We start from the raw sequence: 20181 nt of genomic DNA, 5'->3' as shown, positions 1-20181 counted from the left end.
AACTACCATTTTCTTCAGGGCTGGTGATGGGGAGAGAGATGGTGGAGGTTCTGGTACCCACTGGGAGTACCCACATTCTTTCCACATACAGGGACGATGTGCCTCTTTGTTTCGTAACTATGGAAGCTGGAAGGGGGAGCTGGAAGAGGTAGGGGGGTGAGCAGGGGCATGGCTGAGCTGGACCTTCAGATACCTCATCTACAGCATGCGTGTGACCTCTAAGAGCCAACTGCTGGGGCCAGGGTGACTAGTGTGAGGACATAAGGAGGGCTTAGGTTTCTGGTTCTCTGCACCCTCCAGGGCTGAGGTGAGGAGGGGCTGGGCTGAGAGGGAGGGGCTTGGGGGGTTAGCAGGGCTGACAGGGGAGGTTCTGAGCAGCAAGCCCTGGGGGGCTCAGATGCTGCCTTTTCTTCCAGTCAAGGTGTCTGACAGAAGCTGGAGGGGCAGAGGGAGGGTGGGGAGGGGGTCCTCTGCTGAGGTGTCAGGGAAGGCCAAAGGGCAGAGGCCAGCAAACCAACAGCCGACAATAGACAACTGCAGGGCAACAACGCTCGCTGCCAGTGAACCTGACTCCTTGGCCTCACGTGGACCCCGCAAAACTGGTGCCGGGGGGAGAGACACACACACTCGAGGAGCCCCCAGCCCTACGGCAGCAGCCCGGCCCCATCTTGCCTGTGCCCCCACCTCAGCCCCTATTGCTGCTGGGAGGACAGAGGAGCTGAATGAGGGTCCAGGGGCTAGAAGGCATGTTCCAAGGAAGGCTCTGCCCACTCGCCATTCAGCACCATTCATAAGCCACACCTGGCCCGAGAGGGTGGCACAGCCACGCTGCCGGAGAGGCATCCAAGGGTCAGCAGCTGACTTAAGGTCACACAGCCCGCCATCGGCTCTCCCTGCTCTAGTACCAGGGGCCGGTCTCATGGTTTCACTTCCAGAATCCTCATGGGCAGAACCAGGAGAAAGCTTACGTACAACACCTTATCTTATGGCAGGGGAAACTGAGGTCTTTAGGGTGAAAACCAAGGTCATACAGAGAGTTCAGGTTGGGGGATGCCAGCCAGACAGGAGGAGGGCAGACCTGGGGCATGTGTGGCGGCCCCCGGCCTGAGCCCCACCTAGGGACAGGGCGGAGCCCCCAGGGGCCCCCGTACCCACAGCCTCACTCATCCACAGAAAAGCCCCAACTTTTCCTGTGGGCACATTTCAACCTCACCAAATCAGCTAATTATTGACAGTTGGTGAAGAGGAGATTTCACTTTTTCCTCCTGTTAAACTGCTCCTAATTAGTTCCCTGTCACCATGGCTGGCTCGCCCGCCCGCCGCTCGCCGTCGGTAATCCCGCTGCACAGTGTCTCATTAACCTTTTGCTCCTCTCCTGCCGCCTGCCAACAAGATGAAGACAAAAACAGATTGTCGAACAATGGCACCGGCTTGTATGTGCAGCCCAGTTCCCCAGCCTACCCCCCTCCCAGAGCTCCCGGGGGGAATCGCGAGGGAAAGAGAGGGGAATGGGGTGGGGGAGAGCCCAGAGGAATCGAGGGAGAGAGGCACAAAGAGAGAGAGAAACAGGCAGGGCCGTGGGCAGGGTACTTGGCCAAGGTACTGCTTCTTGAACCTTAACGAGGTTCATTAAATGGGATTGGAAGCGCTCCCAGGTGGGGAACACCGGCTGTCAGAACTGGAGGGACATTCACCGTCCCCAGGTCCAGCCTCTTGTGGCAGCCAAGCCCATGGGCCCAGAGACTGGACCTTGGACATCTCCCTCGAGGAAGCTGAGACACCAGCATGTGTGTTTGTGTGTGTGTGTGTGTGTGCGCGCGTGCGCACGCATGTGTATGTCTGGGGGAGGACAGAGATGACCACATTGGCCTGGAGCCCAGAGCCCCAATCTCCAGAGAGGGCAGGGCCAGAAAGGTCACCACAAATCAGGCCCCACATGCCACAGGGAGGCCTCTGCAACCCGCCTGACCCAGCACAGCCCTGGGCAAGCTCCAACACAGCCCTCTCCTTCCCATCATAGCTGTACCATCACCTGACATTCCTTGGTTATTTGGCTTCTGTCTGCACCCCCAGAACAGAGGCTCCCTGAGAACAGGGGGCTATGACATGGTCCTCCAAGTTACAAGAAAAAGGGGAAATCACCCCAGTATCTGGGTGCAGACGGGTCCGTCCATGCCTGGCTGAGCTGGCCTTGGCCAATGCCCTACAGCCTTAATCTGAAGGTCACAGGGTCCACCGGGGCAGACCCCACACTCCCGGCGACAGGACCGGGGCTCAGAAGGGAGGCCAGACCTTGCTCCCCTGTCCTCACACCCAAGTTCCTAAGGAGGCTCCCTACCCAAACTGCTGGCCCATAGACCCCCTACCCCCGCCTCCTGCCTCAGCTCTGGGTTAGAGAACAAAGGCACAAACACCTACTTCAGAAGGTCCCTGTGAACCTGAACATGGATTCCCCATGAAGGAGGAGGGCTGGGTGAGGGCACTGAAATGTTCCTACCGATAAATTAGCAAGGAGCCATCTGGGGTTCAGACTTGGGCCTTCTCATTTTATAGCGAGATGGGGGTGGGCTGAGGAGGGTTATGGAATCCTTTTGTGGGTACAGAGCCTAACCCATCATTACTAACTTCGGACCTTGGGCAAGGTCCTTAACCTTGATGTGCCTCAGTTTTCTCATTTGCAAACGTGGAATAATACTGGTACGAACCTCACAGGACTGTCATGTTCTGGATACGCGTTTTACCGCCACAGTCAACCAGGCCCTTGTACTTACTGGACCCCAGGACCCCTTGGAGGCCATGCCTTTCTACCCTGGGCTGTGTGATTGCTTCCCCATCACCGCCTTTTCTCCAGGCCCCCAACCCCCCATCTCACAGACCACCAATGAGTGAAATTTTCTTTGCTGTTCTCCAATGGCTTCCCATCCCTGAGTTCATTTCTCTGAACAAAGAGAGAAACCGGACTGCCATTTTGCCTCCTCGACTGCCTCGTCCAGCCACACCCCCCGGTTGCCAAGTCTTGTCAACTCCTTCTCGTCCCCTCGGCAGCAGCTCACCTGCAGGGAGCCCCCTCCTCCTTGAAATGCCCTTGTCCCCAGTGTCCATGAAACTGCTCGTCGGGGCTCTCCCCTGCCTGCTCCTGCCCTTTTTTAACAGCTTTTCTTCCTCCTACAGAGACCTCAACCCTTCCAGGACTTCAGTCCCCCCCATGCATCAAAGGTTCCATGTTCCCCAGCCAAAATCTGGCCCCAGAGCCTGAGACACACACATCTAACTGTCTAGGCAACACCCTTTGATAAACAGTAATACCTTGGACTTGAGGGGCATTAGGAAGATTTAATACAAGGCATGCAGAGTTCCCGGCATGCTACCTGGCCTAGTAGATGTTTAGCAAATGGTAGCTATTATAATTATTTGCAATTTTAGTTTTAAAATTAGCACCATTTTAATAGGCAGAAATACTAATTTGAAAAGCGCGGACAAAACTCTCTCCCAGGGGGACTTCCCTGGCGGGCCAGTGGTTAAGACTTCGCCTTGGGCTTCCCTGGTGGTGCAGTGGTTGAGAATCCGCCTGCCAATGCAGGGGACACGGGTTCGAGCCCTGGTCTGGGAAGATCCCACATGCCGCGGAGCAACTGGGCCCGTGAGCCACAACTACTGAGCCTGCGCGTCTGGAGCCTGTGCTCCGCAACAAGAGAGGCCATGATAGTGAGAGGCCCGCGCACCGCGATGAAGAGTGGCCCCCGCTTGCCGCAGCTAGAGAAAGCCCTCACACAGAAACAAAGACCCAACACAGCCAAAAGTAAATAAATAAATAAATTAATTAATTAATTTAAAAAAACCAACAAACTAACCTCCTCATTCCCCCTCCCCACCCCCACCCTCTAAAAAAAAAAAAAAAAAGACTTCACCTTCCATTGCAGGGGATGTGGGTTCGATCCCTGGTCGGGGAGCTAAGATCCTACATGCCTCACGGCCAAAAAAACCAAAACATAAAACAGAAGCAATATTGTAACAAATTCAATAAAGACTTGAAAAAATGGTTCACATCAAAAAAAAAAAAAAATCTTAAAATACACCCCCAAAACTCTCTCCCAGGGATTGAAGAGGGGATTGAAGTTCTTTCTTCAACCTCTGGGGTTAGTGGGTTGGAAACCCCACACCAATCACTGCAGGCCAGCCATTCTAGGAACCAGTTCCTAAATTCCATCTCCAAGTCACCTCATTAATTAATTAGCGTTCCAGTGATTACTCCTGTTGACAACCTTGGTGGCTCTTGGCAAGGTTGGGTCAGCCCAAGCAGGTCCAGACTTATTGTGGCGAATCACATTGGCTTCTGGGATGTGAGACATGATCCCCACATGGCAGAAGCAGCGCCTCGTTAGAGAGAATTAATTGGGAGGAAGAATGGGGGAACGAGGTCCTCTCAGCCAAACACCCCATTATGCACAGGCCCGCCTGCATCCTGTTGGGGTTGATGCAGGTGAGGAGGGGGCTCTGACGATCACGTCCCTACCCTCCTTTCCCAGAGAACAGACTTATTACAAAGTGACTATATTCTTTCCAACCTAGAGAAGGAGGCTTGGGTTGCAACGAGAAGGATTTTGGTTAGACACCCAGAAGAACTAACTTCCATGCCTATTTGTGGCAGACATGGGGGAAGGGAGGAGCCTGGACGTTGACTCACTTAGGCCGGGGCTGCTCACTTAGATCACCTCTCTGCAGCCACAGCTGGAGGCCCGAGTGGGGGGACTGTGGCCATTTCTCCATTATTTGCCCCAAAGGAACACCCGCCTTAGACCCACAGCACTCCTAGGCTCTTCCCCACCACAGGGAGGCCCCAGCTCCCTCCTCTCTCCACTGTCTCAGGGTAGGCGAAGAGAAAAGAGTGAGAAGAGAAAATCCTACAGAACAAGCAGATGCAACATCTCCTGGGAGCTCTGGTCTGGGAGTGAGCCTCTGGGGTGTCCTTCCATATTAGCACATGGCTTCTGTGACTTTGGGCCGGGCCCTTGGCTGCTCTGGGTCTCCATTTGCCCCAGCAGAGCCAGGAGGGTGGTAAACTGGATGACCTTGAAAATCCTTCCAGTGGGACAGGCTCATGGGGTTTCTCTGCCCTGGCTCCGTCTCCTGTGCAGACAGGTAGAGCTATGGGAGCTACTTGAAGCTTCTGAACACAGTGGTGCTTGCAAGCACCTGGGGCACTCTGACTCTTGCCCAGAACTGCAGACTCAGCCCAGCTGTTATAAAGAGATGCCGTCAGTGGCTTTGGGGAGTGACGGGCCCAGGCCTTCCAGGTGGGGAGGCCAGGACCGCCAAGAAGTGCCCTCCCTCTCGTCTTCAGAGCTTCCAGGCAACCTGGAGCCCCCAGCTCTATTTGGAGTCCCCAAGCATCAGGATACAGCTGTTCAGCTTCTGGGTTGAGGGGAAGGATGGGGTGGGGTATCCCTGCTCCATGGCAAGGCTGGGCCCTGTGGGTATGAGGACACTGCTGAGCTTCCCATCCTGTGTGCACTGGCCTGGCCCCCAAGATAGGAGCCCCATCCCATTATAGTTTCCTCCTGAAACTCTGGGGCTCAGTGGAGGCAAGTGACTCCAGTCCTCACCCTCTTCGGGGCCTGGGGGCCGGGTCACTACCTCCTACTCTAAGACCCTGGGTCTCCAGTCCTCACAGTCCCAGTGTAACACCCCAGGACCCTTATTTTCACCTTCCCCAACTTCCCTGGAGGAACCTGCACCCCTCCTGCCCCACAGGGTCAGTCCTGCGGTCACAGATTCAGAAGCGTCCATCTGCAGCCACAGCCCCCATCTTCCCTTGAGTTCCGTAACTACAGTTACCATGGTCATTCTTTGCCCTCCTTGGGTCTGCCTCTGCACCAAACCTTGCTTTTCCCACTCGGCTTGCTCATGCTTCTTCACCCCCACCCAACTAAGATTCTGGGGTCCTTTGCTCCTCCTGAACTCCTACCAGCCTCCCGAATGCCTCACCCAACCAGACAAAACTGGAGCAGGCCCCGTACCTCTGGGTAGACAGGCCCTGGCCATCCCCCCACCCCGACCTGTGTCCACCCCCAGCTGTCCCCTCCACTGACCCCCGGCACTGCCCACCAGGATCTCTGACTTCCTTAGTCCGCTATCTCTCCCGTTCTCCCCTCTGAAGGTCTCCAGCCTTCTCCATGGTCCTCTGACCTTTGACCTCCCCCTTCCCACCTGCCTCCTTCCTCTCTGCTCAGTCATGAGAACACAAGAGCTATCAGATCAACTTCCTTAACCTCCCCACCCCCGAACTCCACCCCCCAACCAACATTTGCCTCCCCCTGCTAAAGTGGGGAGGGGTCTCCCCCACCCAGGCGAATCCTTTGGACCCCTTGCCTGCGCTCTGACTCCCTCACTTCATGGACTTTGCCCTCTGTCCTCCTCCTCCAGTGTCCTTCTTCTCTCCTGGTGCCTTCCCTTTGCATTTACACAAGCTCCAGTCTCTCCCATTTTAAAAGAGTGAAAATAAATGAAAGCCTCTCTTGATCCCACATCTCATTCCAGCTCTGGGTCTGCTTCTCTTTTTTCCCCCGGTACCAAGCCTCTAGACCAAACAGTCAGCCTGCCACCCCATTTCCTTACCCCCCAGCTGGGCTCCACCCCTCGGGATGGAGTTTGCCTCCACGAACTGAGACACCAATGGACGCTCTTCAACCCCATGGAGCTTGACCTCTCGGGAGGGTCTGACCCTGTGGATGCCCCCCAACTCCAGTCTCACTTGGCTCTGTCCTTACCTCCCTGGCCACTTGTCCTTGGGCAGCCCCCCTCCCCAGGGCCTATTTTCTCCACACGCTCCTTGGCTGATCCCACCCACCATCACTGTTTTATGCTGGGGGCTCCTACTTCTGTCCCTCGAGCCCAGGCCTCTCTCCTGGCTTCTAGACCCAAAGCCAACTTCCACAGGGCACCTCTGTTCGCAAGTTCCACAGGTTCCTCAAACCCCACGTGTCCATCCAGCTCCACATGCTGTCCTCCTGCACGCCGGCCCCTCCTCATCTCCATCTTGCCGGGTTGTTCAAAACCAGAAAGCCGGGCGCACATCCTGCCGGCTCCCTGTCCTCCCATCACACGCAGTTCTTCATCAGATCCTCATGAAGCTGCCTCCTAACAACTCTCTCTTAAAGGACCCACTTCCCTCCATGCCCGCTGCCAGCAGCCTGGTCCAAGCCGCCATCATCTCTCGCTGGACTCCCGCCACCACCTCCTGAAGGCTCCTTCTCCAGAGCTCCAACGCAGCCTCACCATACAGCCGTGGGGACCGTTCAAAACCAGGAATCTGTGGTCCTGCTCTGCACAGCTCTTCTGGTTAACGTTCACCCACTGCGCTGGCTTCCAAGTTCCCGGCACCCCCGACGTCAGGCCCCCGTACCTGGCCCACCTCATCTTCCCCACTCTCTGCCCAAGAGGCAGGCTTTCCTCAGCTGTGTGCCGCCTCCCTTCACACCAGGTGACCTCAGCCTATGTGTCCCCTCACCTCTTACACACCTGGCCAACTCTAGCCCATCCTTCAGGCCCCCATGAAATGCCACTTCTCTCTAAGCTCTGTTTGGGCCCCTACTGTCTCCTCCCACGGCCAAACTCCTCCCATCTTAACACTGCTCACCCTTCACTTGCTATTCCATTTCATCGCTGTGTTCACTGCTTGACCCTTGACCCTGAGAGGTCAGAGCCTGGGCCCGTCTCATTCACGGTCTAACCCCAGTACCTAGCTAGCGCAGTGCTAAGGTGTCAGCACTGAGTAGGTATTGGTTCATAAATGACCAGACGGCAACCCTCCCTGTCCTGCCCTTGAGCCCCTCCCTCCACTGACCTCTGACATCTGGGGGAAGAGGCTGATGGCCAGCGGCAGGGCCAGGCCAAAGGCTGCCAGGCACACGAGGCTTTGCACGGGGAGGAGCAGCCGGGGGCGCGCCTGCAGGAGAGCTGTCCTGTGGGGGAGAGAGAAGGGGGGGCCCCATGAGACCCGGAGACAGGGTGAGCTGGCCATTAGCCACCACGCTGGGTCCCACTGGGTCTGAGGGCCAGGCCCAGCCCGTAGCTAAGTAGCTGTGGAGGAATTCTGTCTTTGGGACCGTCCCCCAGTGGCAGCCCTCTCCCCAGGCCCTGCCCTGAAGGACGTTGCCGCTTAAATTCTCAACCGTAAATCATAAATGAGCACCTGTGGGGCACCCACCCCCTTGTGCATCCAGCCCTGCGCAGAGAAGGCCACGTGTGGGGTAGACAATAGAGGAGGCTGTCGGCCCCTGCTCCTGTGCAGGGGGTGGGGGGGCCCACGCGGGGACACAGCAGAGGAAGATGGGCCTTGAAGGCAGCACATATTGAAATAGTGAACAAACCACACACACATTCACGCACACGCACGCACACGCACGCATACGCACGCGCGCACAGCCAGGAGAGGATGACCTCTTCTGGGTACGGGAACAGAACACACCCTGCTGACCACCTGGTCACCTTCGATCCAAGAGCCACAGTGACTTGCCCAAGGCCAAGACCAAGTCTGCGGGAGGCAGGCAGGGCTGCTGTCTGGGCTCCTCTGACTCCCTAAAAGTGCTGTCACTGAGCTGCTCTGGCTCCTGCCTTAAGGACCCTTTGCCCGCTGCACCACCAGTTCACAGTTGGCACCCCTCCCCGCGGTGAGCATCCGAGCTGGGATTCTTGGGCAGGAGAGGGGTACGAAAGCCTCCCTCCAGGGCCCTGGGTCCCCCAGCCCCATGACAAAACGGCCTCTCCAGACAGAGTGGAGGCCGTAGCAGCTGGCGAGTCCACCTTCACTGTGCTGTCCGTCAGAACATTTTGTTCTGTATAATCCACCAGGCCCTGGGGAAGACCACCAGGCATTCTACGTGGGGAGGCCTGGGGTGGGATGTGTCAGCAAGACGGATTATTTGCCAAGGGATGTTGGGTGGGTACACGTGCTGCCCTCGGTAAGCGTCAGCCTCCACCGGACTGAGACCGGCTCCTGGTGGGAAGAAGCTATAACCAGGGCTCTTGCCCCTGCCCTCCTGGGGCAGGGCTGCTGTGGCCACAGGCAGGGGAGAGGCTCTTCTGGGGGCAGCGCCTCAGTGTCGGGCAGGCAAACCCCGCACCACCTTCACCTCCTGGCACATGAATCCCAAGAGCAGCTGGCTCTAAGGCGACAGCAAAACTGGGAGCAGCAGTTCTCAAACTTTAGTATCTAGGCAGTGGTTAAAAAATGCAGACTCCCCCATGAGATCCTGATTCAGCTGGTACTACACCTGGAAACCTTCCATGAGTCTACAACAGGTGATCCCCAGACCACACTTCTGGGAAACTCTGGCCCAGGATGTTCCTACTAAGGTACCAATAACAATCCAATTACTTGTAAGTTCTATGCAAGTAAAAGACCTGGACACAGTAAGTGCTCAGTGAGGTGTGTTCGTATTGCTGTTGTTACCGCCCTTGTTACCAGCAGGAAGGAGGGAGGATCTTGGTGGCTGGGTCGTCCTCCAGCCCTTCCCACTGGCCCAGACCCCAAGATCTGTCCAGTTGTTGAATTAAGCCTGAACTGAGCTATTGGGGAGGGGAATTTCCACAGCATGAAGAACAGGGGGACAAAGGTGCCCAAATCAAACTCAAGCCCTTCTGGCATCCCCTCCGCCTTGGTCCAGTGCCCCCATCTTCTCCCTCTCTTCCGGGTGAGCCTCACCCCCCTCTTCCCCATGGACTCAGCCTGAGGCCTCCTGGGCTTCCATGGGAGTCATGGAGGGCTGGGAGTAAGGCTGAGATGGGTCCTGAGATGTTTTCAACTCAGATTAACTTCTCCAGCAGGACCAGAAGGTGGGTACTCTTGCTCCCGTGGCAGCGACTGGGACCTCAGTCCCTGAGGGTGGCCAGAGCAGGGGGGAGGGGACAGGAGGGTGTGTGGCCCCTGGAGGCACAGCCCCGAGGGAGGATCGCGGAGGGAGGTTCCCTCCCTGGCAGGTGAGGGGCAGGACATGGACTCATTTGGTGGGGACACCGGACAGACCCCTTCTACGTGGGGCTGCGACCTTGGCTCCTCTCTCCGGGTGGCTGGCTGAAGTCTCCACTGTGAAAGGGATCCAGAAAGTCCCAGGCCTGTGCTCCCCACTCAGGAAGGAGGAAGGCTCAGACAGCAGCCAACAGGAGCCTCTGAAGTCCCAGCCCAGGCGGGAGAGTGAACACAGCAGGACAGGGGGAGGGGAGGAGGAGAGGGAAATGGCAGGGAGGAATTGGAAAGGCAGCTGGGGGAGTTAAAATATGCAGATGGAGAGATGTGCGAATGCCTGGGAGAGAGGAAAGACCCGGATCCCCGGGAATGAGGGAGGCTGGGAAGCGGCCTCAGGCGCTACCATGGAGGGTGTGGCCTGAACCCTGACCAAGCTGAGACCCAGCCTGGGAGGGCAGAAAAGTCCAGACCCGGGCCAGGGCCAGGGATGCAGAGCTGGGGGAGAGACCCCCCACAGCTGCCTCTGAGTTGGGGGGCGCGGGGCTGCTCTCCGGGCCCTGAGTCCAAAACCAGCTTCCTCCCCAGGACAGTGGAGCTGGAGTGGAGCCCTGGGCCTGAGGGAAGGTGCGGTGGAGAGTGAGGGGAGGGGTGTGCACCCCTCAGAGAGAGGCCCTGCTCGGGGCGGCGGAGTGGAGGATTCTCGGCTTCTGACGGGAGACCCTTTTCCTTTCATCTCAGAGACAGGGACACCTGAACACGTCCCCCAACTCTCCTATCCTAGCAGGAAACCCAGGGTCCTCCCAGAGAGGAGAAACTGAGGCCGGGGCCAAGCCAGCCTCGCTGCCACACAACAGCTTGTCTCCCCATTGCCGTGCATTCCCTCAGCACTTGGAGCAGTTTTACTTTTGCGCTCCATTAATTTGCAAGCAGGCTGCTTTGTAAGTGTTCTTTTGTCTTTTTTCCCTGGCTCTCCTGACTCCCTCTCACAACCGGGGCTCCGGAGGGTCGAGGGTAGGGCTGCCTCCCCCATCAGCCTCCTCAGCAGAGGCCCTGCCATTAGCACCCTGCATGGAAAGGCCGTGGGGTGCTCGGCGGCGGCGGTGGGGGGGGGCCCAGCTAAGAGCCAGGGGCCCGCTGGATGGTGCAAAGTGCCAAGCTCTAGTGGACAAGGTGGTGAGGGGGGCAGTGCCATCATTCTCCAGGTGGGAAACTGACCAGCCCGCCGGAACTCCTGCCAGGAGTCTCAGTCGGTGCCGGACCTGCCCTGCCCCCCCACCTCACAGCCTGGCAGCTCCCCACACCATGTATATGAGGTTAATTATGGCTTTGAGGTGCAAACTGAGTCTTGTTCGTCTTGATATTCCTGGGGGAACCCAGGCTGGACTCTTTCTCCTCCTCAGAGACCCTCCCACAAGCTTCAGGGAAGGACCAACTAAATACAAGTCTTCCAGGAGACCAATGGCTAACCCTCTTCTACCTACCCGAGGGGCTTCCTTTGACCCTGAGCTGAGCCAGATGCAGGGCACCCGCAGTCCAGGCTGATTCCAGGCTGGGACGTTCAGAACTAAAACAATCCCACCCCACCTCCCAAGCCTCCCAAAGCTAAGTTTAAGCCCCCAACCAATGGGACACTAACCGTCACTCCACTTTCTGCAAACCCAGCTCAGATGGCACCCAGAAGGCATCACAGACCACATTTTTCCCCAGCAAATTCCAGGTTCAAGATTCAGTAGCCTTGAAGACAGAAGCCCTCCCTTCCTCATTTGCCCAGTGGTGTCCTTGTGTGCATTTGCAGTCGCTGGTATTTGGGGACAGCCTCAGTTCACCAGAGAGCTGCGTATACAAGGTTCAGGGGCACCAAAGCAATCGCTTCCCAGGATCTGTTTATTTTTGCAACTTCCAGAGGAGATTAATTTTCTTAAGTCTCAGTGTTCAACACGCCATCCCTTGCTCAGGTACCCACGCCCACTGTGCACCTCCCCCACTCTTCCAGGGGACGAAGGGATCATCCCCTCAGCTGGACACAGGGCCCCTTATCAGCAGGCCCAATGAGAGAGCGTGCTTTGCTTCTGTTGGGTTGCGCTCTTCAAGGTCCACGCAACAGGCCCACACCTTGCCCAGAAAGCCCTCCCTTCCACCAAAATCCTATCTTACTCTCAGTGCCAGCTGCAGCCCCTTTCCTGTGGACCAGCCCTCCCCTCAAGGTCACCCTGACCCTGTTCCTGCACTGCCGGGTCCCACCTGCAGCTGACCTGTGTGTGGGTCCCGCCCTTATCAAAACACAGGCTTTCTGAGGCCAGTTCCCCAAATCTGTCCCTCTCCTGTCTCCATGCGGGGTGGATTCCAAAGACAGGCTGATTATGTGCTGTGATCCAAAAATCCAAGAGGCAGCCAGTGTGGTAGGAAGAGCCCAGTTTTGCAGCCATATTCCTGGGCCCTGCCTGGCTCTGCCATTTCCTAGTGTGTGACTGTAAGCAGATGATATAACCTCTCTTTGCCTTCCTTTCCTCGTCTGTAAAATGGGGACATCATGCTCACCTCTTTGCACCGTTGTGAAGGTTAAATGAGATCATTCATTCGTTCAACAAACACTGAGCATATCACTATGTGCTAGGAACTACGCTAGATGCTGTGCAGGGCAGTAAACAAAAGGAATTGACCTGCCTCCATGGAGATGACATTCTAATGAAGCACACAGATAGCATATAACTAGATAAAGAATCTCAGCTATCGATAAGTGCTGTGAGTAAAAATAAGGCAGTGTAGCGGGGGAAGAAGTCCTGGTGGCTGTAATCTCGATGGGGTGGTTAGGGAGGGCCTCGTTGAGGAGACGGCATTTGGGGGGGACCTGGCTGGGAGAAGACTGGGACGCAGCCAGTGCTTAGCTGTCAAGTGTTAGCTGTTATTGTCATTTGTTTTGTGGGAATAAGAAGGTCCCCAAACTGGGGAGAAGCCCCTGATCCAGAGCCCCAGAGGGAGTGCCCCCAACCCCGTCCTTATCCTACACAGCCCCCAAGCCCATCCACTGCCTTGAGGTGCCCCTCCCAGGCTGGGCCCCCGGCAAGGAGGAAGCGATCATCTCTTCACTTTTACCTGCACCAGACCTCCAGGCCTTTGCTCATCTTGCTGCTCACACCTGGAACCCTTCCCTGCTCCTTGCCATCCTCCTAGACTTTCCCCAACCCTCAGGGCCTGCCCAAACCAGCCCTGCTTCCTCCCTCCTCTCCTCAGCCTCTCCTTCCAGCAGCATTCCCGTCTTCATGATTCAATTTCACACTCATTAATTAATAGAATCACTCCATCATTGTTCTTATTATTGTATCTCCTTATTTCTTTATGGTCAGGACAAATGTGTTCTCAGAACATCCCTCTGAGGGCGGCAGGGAGGTTAGTACAATTACTGTCTAAATGAATAAACTGAGGCTCGGTGAGGTGGTGACTTGCCTCATGGCAGATGCCGGAAAGGGATGCGCTGGGCCCAAGTCTAGTCTTCCCACCATAGTCCTCAGACTCTCTCTTCACCACTGGTCCTGTGCTGTGCACTAATAGAGCGCGTGCACGCACACACACACACACACACAGACACACACTCTAGAACCGCCAGCTCCAGGGCAGGGCCAGCCTTGTCCATCAGGACATCCCTCCTAGAACTTAGCACAGGGTCCTGAGCAGCCAAAGTCCATGAATTCTCACAGGATGATTCCAGCAGCCCTGCCAGGGAGAGTGTGAACAAACCAGAACCCTTGCCCTGGGCCAGCAGGTCCCCCTTCCCCAACCCTCTCCGCCACGATGGCCTCTGTCCTGGGCCCCAACTCACTTCTCCAGCATGGACATGACGATCGGGGGTAGCACCAGGATGGGCATGGGGAGGACCACTCGCGTCAGCGCCGTCTCCAGCAGGGCCTGAGGGGCAAGCAGAGGCTGTGGTGAGCAGGGCGGGGGTGGGACAGCCTCGGGGCAGCAAACCCAGCCCCGGAGCCCCTAGGTGTATGTACCACTGCTAAGCACATCTGGCTGAACGGAATAATTCATGGAATCGCTCACGAAGCCATATTCCAAACAACAGAAAAAAGCCACCCCATCTTCCCACCGCAGATCCCCATCACCTGCCACATGTGGGGGAGTGGAGGCAACCCAGCAAGGGGCCCGCGCCCAGGGAGGTGAACCGGGTGGCGGGGTACAGCGGCTGAGAGGAAACACATGGAGGACCTGAGATGCTCTAAAAACACAGCAGGCACTGGAAGGGCCAGAACAGACAGCTGTGGCCTGCTGCGCCGCGTGAGGCTCCTGGTGCCCAGGGAGAAGAGGGATTCTGGGACTCACTTTCTTTTCCCTTAAAGACAAAGATTTGGAGGATCTTGCCATTTCCTGGCTCTGGATGAGAGTCTTTCTTAATGACAAGAGGTCAGCTTTGTAAGTGGGAAATGCTTCTGCTGAGTGGCTGCTGTCCCCATATGGGGTCTGCCTGGGGCCTTGCTCTGGGGGCTCCCTCAGGATTCCTGGGGAGGGGGGGTGCTGGTCAAGGCACAGCTCAGTGGCAGTTCTGCACCCTGATGGTCACTGTGATGAGTTCCTTTAACCCCACGGGCTCCCAGCCCTCAGAGAAGGCTCAAGGAATGCTTGTAACCCACGGGTCCCTGGAGTCCCAAATGGCAAGGGGCTGATAGAGCCAGGACAAGGGAAGCCCAGGGCTGCAGAAGAGCTTGGGGTTCCCTGCTGTTTGGACCACGAGGAGGAGTTATCACAGTTGGTCTCCATCACAGCAAGTCGGGAAGAGGATAGAGTTGGATAGGAGGTTAGGGGGATGTAGGAAATTGAGGCCAAATCCCCTCTGATGATGGGCTCAGGGCTAAACATTTCTCCCAGGAACTTGGGTTCTTCATGACCAGCCTCAGGAAGGCCTGGGAGAGGTCCCTCCAGTCTCCTGAACAGGTGTGGGGATGACAGGGGGCCCAGAGCCTGTGCAGAAAGCAGAGGATGCGGCGTTGGCACTGGCACCCCCGAGCCCCTTGCCCCTCACAAGCCTTGGACAGACACTTACTTTCCCTGAGATCAGTCAGTGGTGGGGGGAAGGACCAGGACAAGAGAAGGGTCTTCCTACATCAGAGGCTTATGGAGAAGGCCTCAGTGACAGGGTGCGGTGGGGGCCCACGTGGGAGCTGATGAGGGACAGGGCTGGAGCAGAGGGGACCCAGCACTTGGAGGCCAGAGCAGGACAAGCCACTAATTGCCATTAGGATGAAGGCTGGAAAGCACAGGGAGATATACAAGCAGACTGGAATTTTTTTTTTTTTTTTTTTTTTAATTACAATTGCTAGATGGGTGAGTCTGGTGAAACCAGAAGTGAAAGAGGGCCTTCTCGTAACAAAACATTCTTCCCCAAACCACGCCCGTGGCTTCCTGCAAGCCCGAAATCCCTCCGCCTCGACCAAGCTCACTCCCTGGTGACGTATCACCTGCAGAAGTGCCTGTGAGCACACAACCACAAACCATCAGCTTCTAGGCGTCCTCTTCTCACCCAGGAGGATATGAAGGCCCCAGGCCCTAGGTCCTGGGGAAGGGAAAGAAATCTCTGGGGGGGTCTCCTCTGCCCTTACCAAGTAAGAGGTCAGAGAAAGCACGTCCCGAGGGGCTGGGACAAGAGATGGGGATGTTTCCCAGTAGTGATGAGGCGGCTGGAGAGAAGCAAGGGTGTCTGGTGGGCAGGTGTGGCCGGGGCCAGACCTGAGGCCCGGGGCTCAAACCGATGGGGGGTGGGGATGGGGGTGGGGTGAGGAGGAGAGCTCAAGAGGGCAAGGCAAGGGTGCTGAGGACACAAGCCCCTGGGGAATGAAAATGTCTAGGGAAAACCGACCACAGCCTCCCTACCAGCCCTCGAGCCCCCAGACGACCCACATGTCTGGCTGCGATCTTGGAGGAACCCACGAGGTTGCCATCGCTGTCCAGGACGTCAATCCCCTCCTCCAGCTCCCCGTACCGCATCAGGACCACGTTGCAGATATTGGCGCTGGCTGGAGAGAGAGGGGAGCAGGGAGCAGGAGTGAGGGGGGAGGATGGCATTCTACCCTGCGGAGGAGATCACTGGGCTCCACCCGCACCAAGCAACAAAGGTTCTGAATAAATGCCACGTCTGTTCAAACAGTGGGCGAAGGTGTGGTTCTGCTGCCTATCAGCCTGGTGAAGGATTTGGGGGCCCTTGGGAACCTGGAGAGCAAAGGTGGAAAATAACCAGTGTTTGTTAGGAAGGAAAGGGAAACTATTCAGGGCTTAGAGAGCGGCCAGTTATCAAGGACGCTGCTTTCCTCTCCTCAGGCGCAGGCCCCACGGGCAGGCGAAGCGGATGCCCATCTGGGAGGGCTCTGGGGCTTGAAGACGCATCGCCCACACTGGTGCCTGATGCTCCACCATCAGCACCTCAGTCCCTTGGGCTGCCTTTCCGGGCATCCTCTTGAATGCCAGCCCCTCGCTCCTCAGAGTGAATCAAGTTCCCAGAGATTTGCTTCCCTGACAACAGGTGCCAGAGCAGGCAGGAACCTCAGTGCTAACCCGGCACCACCCCCTCATCATATGGATGGAAAATTGAGGCTCAGAGATGGGGAGTGACTTCTCTGAGGTCACACAACAAAGCGGGACAGAGCTGAAAGGCTACAGTGCCTCATCCTTCGGATACCCAAGAGACGGAAGAGTTTGGGGCGGGGTGGGGTGAGGGTCAGGCATGGCTAAAGGCATACCTTCTACGTTCTTGCTTCACGTGGTTGGGTTTCCTCCTTTGGCCATGCCTCCCCATCTCAGCTGAGATCATGGGGACCTGGGCTGAGGGGAGGGTTCCTGGCTCCTTAGTTCAGCACTGTGTGTCAGAGTTTGGGCGGCCACCCATCAGCTGGTGACTGGCACAGGGAGCCTCCTTCGGTTCCTCCCCCCTGGGATCCACGTGGCTGGCCCTGGGCTCAGGGCCGGGTGTGGGTGCTGACCTCGCCTGAACTCCTCCAGCCCTGTTCCAGGATGGAAGTGGGGGGACTTGGGGGTGGTGGGAGGGTGGGGAGTCGGGGGGGTGACAAATTTGGAGCCCGCCTGCTCCACTCCTCCCCCAAAAGCGCCTTGCTGTGTTTAAAGTTTTAATTTTTGCTAATTAATGTCAATTAATTTTGTATAATGAGTGTTTAATTTTGGGGAGTGTGTGAGCCTGGGAGCGACTGCAGTTCTGGGCTGTGAACGCTGATTAGCATCAACACCTGCTGCTTCCCCACTCCCTCCAGTGGGGGGGGGGACACCAGGGTTTGGGGAGCTGGAGGGCGGCAGGGCCTAGTGGGCAGGTGGAGTGGGAGGAGGACCACAGATGCTCCTGGTACGCAAGCCAACACCGGGGAGCAGAGCGGTCCAGGGCGCTTGCAGCTGGGGGACAGGATTCTGCAGGTGAGGGGTGGCTTGAGGCCCTGGGGGTCTCTGAGCCTCAATCTCCTGTTTCAGTAAAGTGGGGAGGTGGAATAAACAGAGAGGAAGACTGAGATACTCTGCAGTCTTCGGAGAAGAAAAGCAGGAGACCAAATACAGTTTCGAAATGTATTTACAGCACATATGCCATCTCTGAGTAGCTCTCGTGTTTCCACACGACACACAGGAGCAGTGGGAACCATGCGCAGACCTTTTCGGCATCAGTTCCTCCTGTCTCCACAGCAGGCATGCTCTCCTGTCTTACACAGGGGCTCTCAACCGGGGCCATCTTTATGAGACATTTGGCAATATTTGGAGACATTTTTGATGATCACAACCTGGGGGATGGGGGGCTGCTACTGGCATCTAGTGTGATCTCTAGAGACCAAAGACGACTAAACATCCTACAAGGCACAGGACAGCCCTCAGAACAAAGAATTTTCCAGCCCAACGTGTCAGTAGAGCTGACGTTGACCAACCCTTGTCTTACACACACATCCAGACTGACAGAGTTAGGAAGGTGAATCTGAGGTAAAGGAAGAGAGAATGGGAGCCTGGGTTTCAGGCCAGCTGGGCTTGGGTTCCAATCCTGACTCTGCATCTCCCCCTCCCCGCCCTCAGAGGTGAGCTCCTGACAGCCCCAGGGCCCCCAGAGTGGCCTTGGGAAGGGGCACCTGGCCTGTGTGTTAGTGACTCGCCCTCTAGTGGTGGCAGGCATGTACTACACCCATCGCACCCCTGGGACGGCCAGGCCTTCAGTACCCAGGAGACCCAATAATAGTCTCTCTTTGGAGAGAATATTGGGGTTTTCTGCCCTGAAAGGCATCAATCCCTGCCCTCTGAGAATCCTTTCCACCACCACCACCACCATTCCAGGAAAGGCAAGGCCACAGGAATGTGGTCCAGGGGAGGAGCAACTGCTTAAAGCCAGGAGCCAACAGCTGACTCTGCAAACCCCACCCCCTGCCCAGCTTCCCAAGTGTAAAAGGAGGGGCTGCATTTAGTGTCTCCACGGGATCGCTGGGTGCTGTCTGAGCTTACAGGATCTCCAGGTAGAGGGAAGCCAGGGGCGGCTGAGACATATCTAGCCTGATTGTGTGTGTGTGCATGTGATGGAGACAAAGACAAGAGACAGCATGGTTTTCAAGGTGATGGAGCTGCCCCAGGCTCATGGTGGCATCTCGCCTGCTCTCTGAAATTTCCGAATGTGTGATGTGGCCTCAGAAGGACAGAGCAGGCCTTTGGTTCAAACACAAAACCACCTGAGATGAAAGACAAAGCATTAAAGGAAGTGAAAACCCAGCCTCCCTCCCCTCCTGGACGCTTTTGGGGATGACAATGTCCCCCTCTCATCTGAGCTACCTGGCTGGAAAGAAAGAGAAAACGCTGAAAGCCACCTCAGAAGATGGCAACCCCAGGCTCCTCCCTTGGAACACCCACAGTTCTTACTGCTTACACAGACAGCACATGCCCTGTAATCTCTTCTGTTGACTGTGTACAGTGGTTATCCATTTATTAAGCACTTGCTGTATGCACCGGTTACTAGCTATTCCTGCCATTGAGCAATGAGAATGCCAGCCTGTTTTAGTGATTTCATTTCCATGATCTCTTCCAGAACTTTCAGTTCCACTGTAATCCTTTCAAACCCTCCCAGGTCCTTCTCATCCCACTCCTGGAAAGTCCAACTCCAGAGACATAGACACTGAGAGACTAAGTAAATGAAAAGAGAGAGAGAGAGACCAAACATGGGCTATGGGTCTCCTTTCTAGCACACCAGCAAGATCCATTATTGACAGTATCAGCAGGTTAATTAAGCAGTCTGTTAGTGATAATGTTAAGAAAGCTGGCACACTTTCAACTCAGATTGACACCATTCAAGACTCAAGCATAACTGATGTTGGAGCAGTGATGCTAGGAGATGTCAGTGGATGAGAGAGAGAGAGAGAGAGAGAGAGAGAGAGGGAGAGAAAGAGAGAGACAGAGATTGCTTCATGCTGATGGCAAGCTCAGTGTCAAGGCCTGAGGAAAATATGCTCTTGCCTGCTGCAGATGTTCTCACATCAGACACATCATGATGCAAAATCATGCAGATTGTGAAAAGCTAATGAAGCGCCTGTGTGAAAAGCACAGTGTGGGGGGGAAGAAAGAGCAGTAGATAGAAAGACAAGTGTGCAAGTAAGTTCTCAAAAATATGACTACAGGGGAGCTTACCCCTTGAACTAGCACCGGAACAGAGGCATAGATCAATGGAGTTAATAGTCCAGAAACACCCCCAGCTGTAGGGGAAATGAATTTGTGTTAATGCAGTTGTATCGACTTGCAGGGAAAGGGCCATTTAAATATGGGGTGGAGCAATGGGCTATTCATCTGGGAAAACCAAATACCATAACTCATCTGCTCTAAGAGGCATTTATGCATATTTTAACATTATAAAAATCACCATGTGCTTTACAGTGCATGTTGCAGGGGGAACCTTACCTGCTCTTCATCACAGCTGTCTGTGCACGGGTGAACTTAGCCACGTGTAGAGGTATCTGTTCATGCAACTGTCACCTCAGCTGCCCACAGCGATCCACACAGAATTTGAACTTAAACTTAGATTCCTAATTGTTGCCTAAAACATCTTTTTAAAACTTACACTATAATGGAGCATGGACACGAAAAGTTATTGTACATGCAGAAGATCGTCTGCCAGATACCAGGCAATGCAATTAAAGGCAGCAGAAATTGCCAAACCATAGATAGCTACCCTAAAGAAATGCTTGCCCATATGCACAAAGAGACAT

General features: G+C 55.8%; 1 protein-coding gene across 3 annotated transcripts in view; it reads right to left on the bottom strand.

Annotated features, from left to right (window-relative positions):
- Positions 1-20181, bottom strand: part of SFXN5 (sideroflexin 5) — a 115244-nt gene that overhangs the window by 11519 nt on the left and 83544 nt on the right. The window contains exons 11-15 of one of the 3 annotated variants that reach the window (XM_059942963.1): positions 15860-15975; positions 13782-13867; positions 7844-7961; positions 3909-3958; positions 2937-3530 (exon numbers count right to left, since the gene is read on the bottom strand). In XM_059942963.1, coding sequence (XP_059798946.1) covers positions 3443-3530; positions 3909-3958; positions 7844-7961; positions 13782-13867; positions 15860-15975 — 458 coding nt within the window. In that variant the 3' untranslated portion in view covers positions 2937-3442. Of the gene's footprint in view, positions 1-2936; positions 3531-3908; positions 3959-7843; positions 7962-13781; positions 13868-15859; positions 15976-20181 lie in introns of those variants that run through there. The other 2 variants (XM_059942961.1, XM_059942964.1) reach the window with 2 other exon arrangements.

Source organism: Balaenoptera ricei, chromosome 13, assembly GCF_028023285.1.
Source record: "Balaenoptera ricei isolate mBalRic1 chromosome 13, mBalRic1.hap2, whole genome shotgun sequence".
NCBI lineage: Eukaryota > Metazoa > Chordata > Mammalia > Artiodactyla > Balaenopteridae > Balaenoptera > Balaenoptera ricei.
Note: the sequence above shows the minus strand (reverse complement) of the source record. Positions and strands in the feature narration are given on the sequence as shown.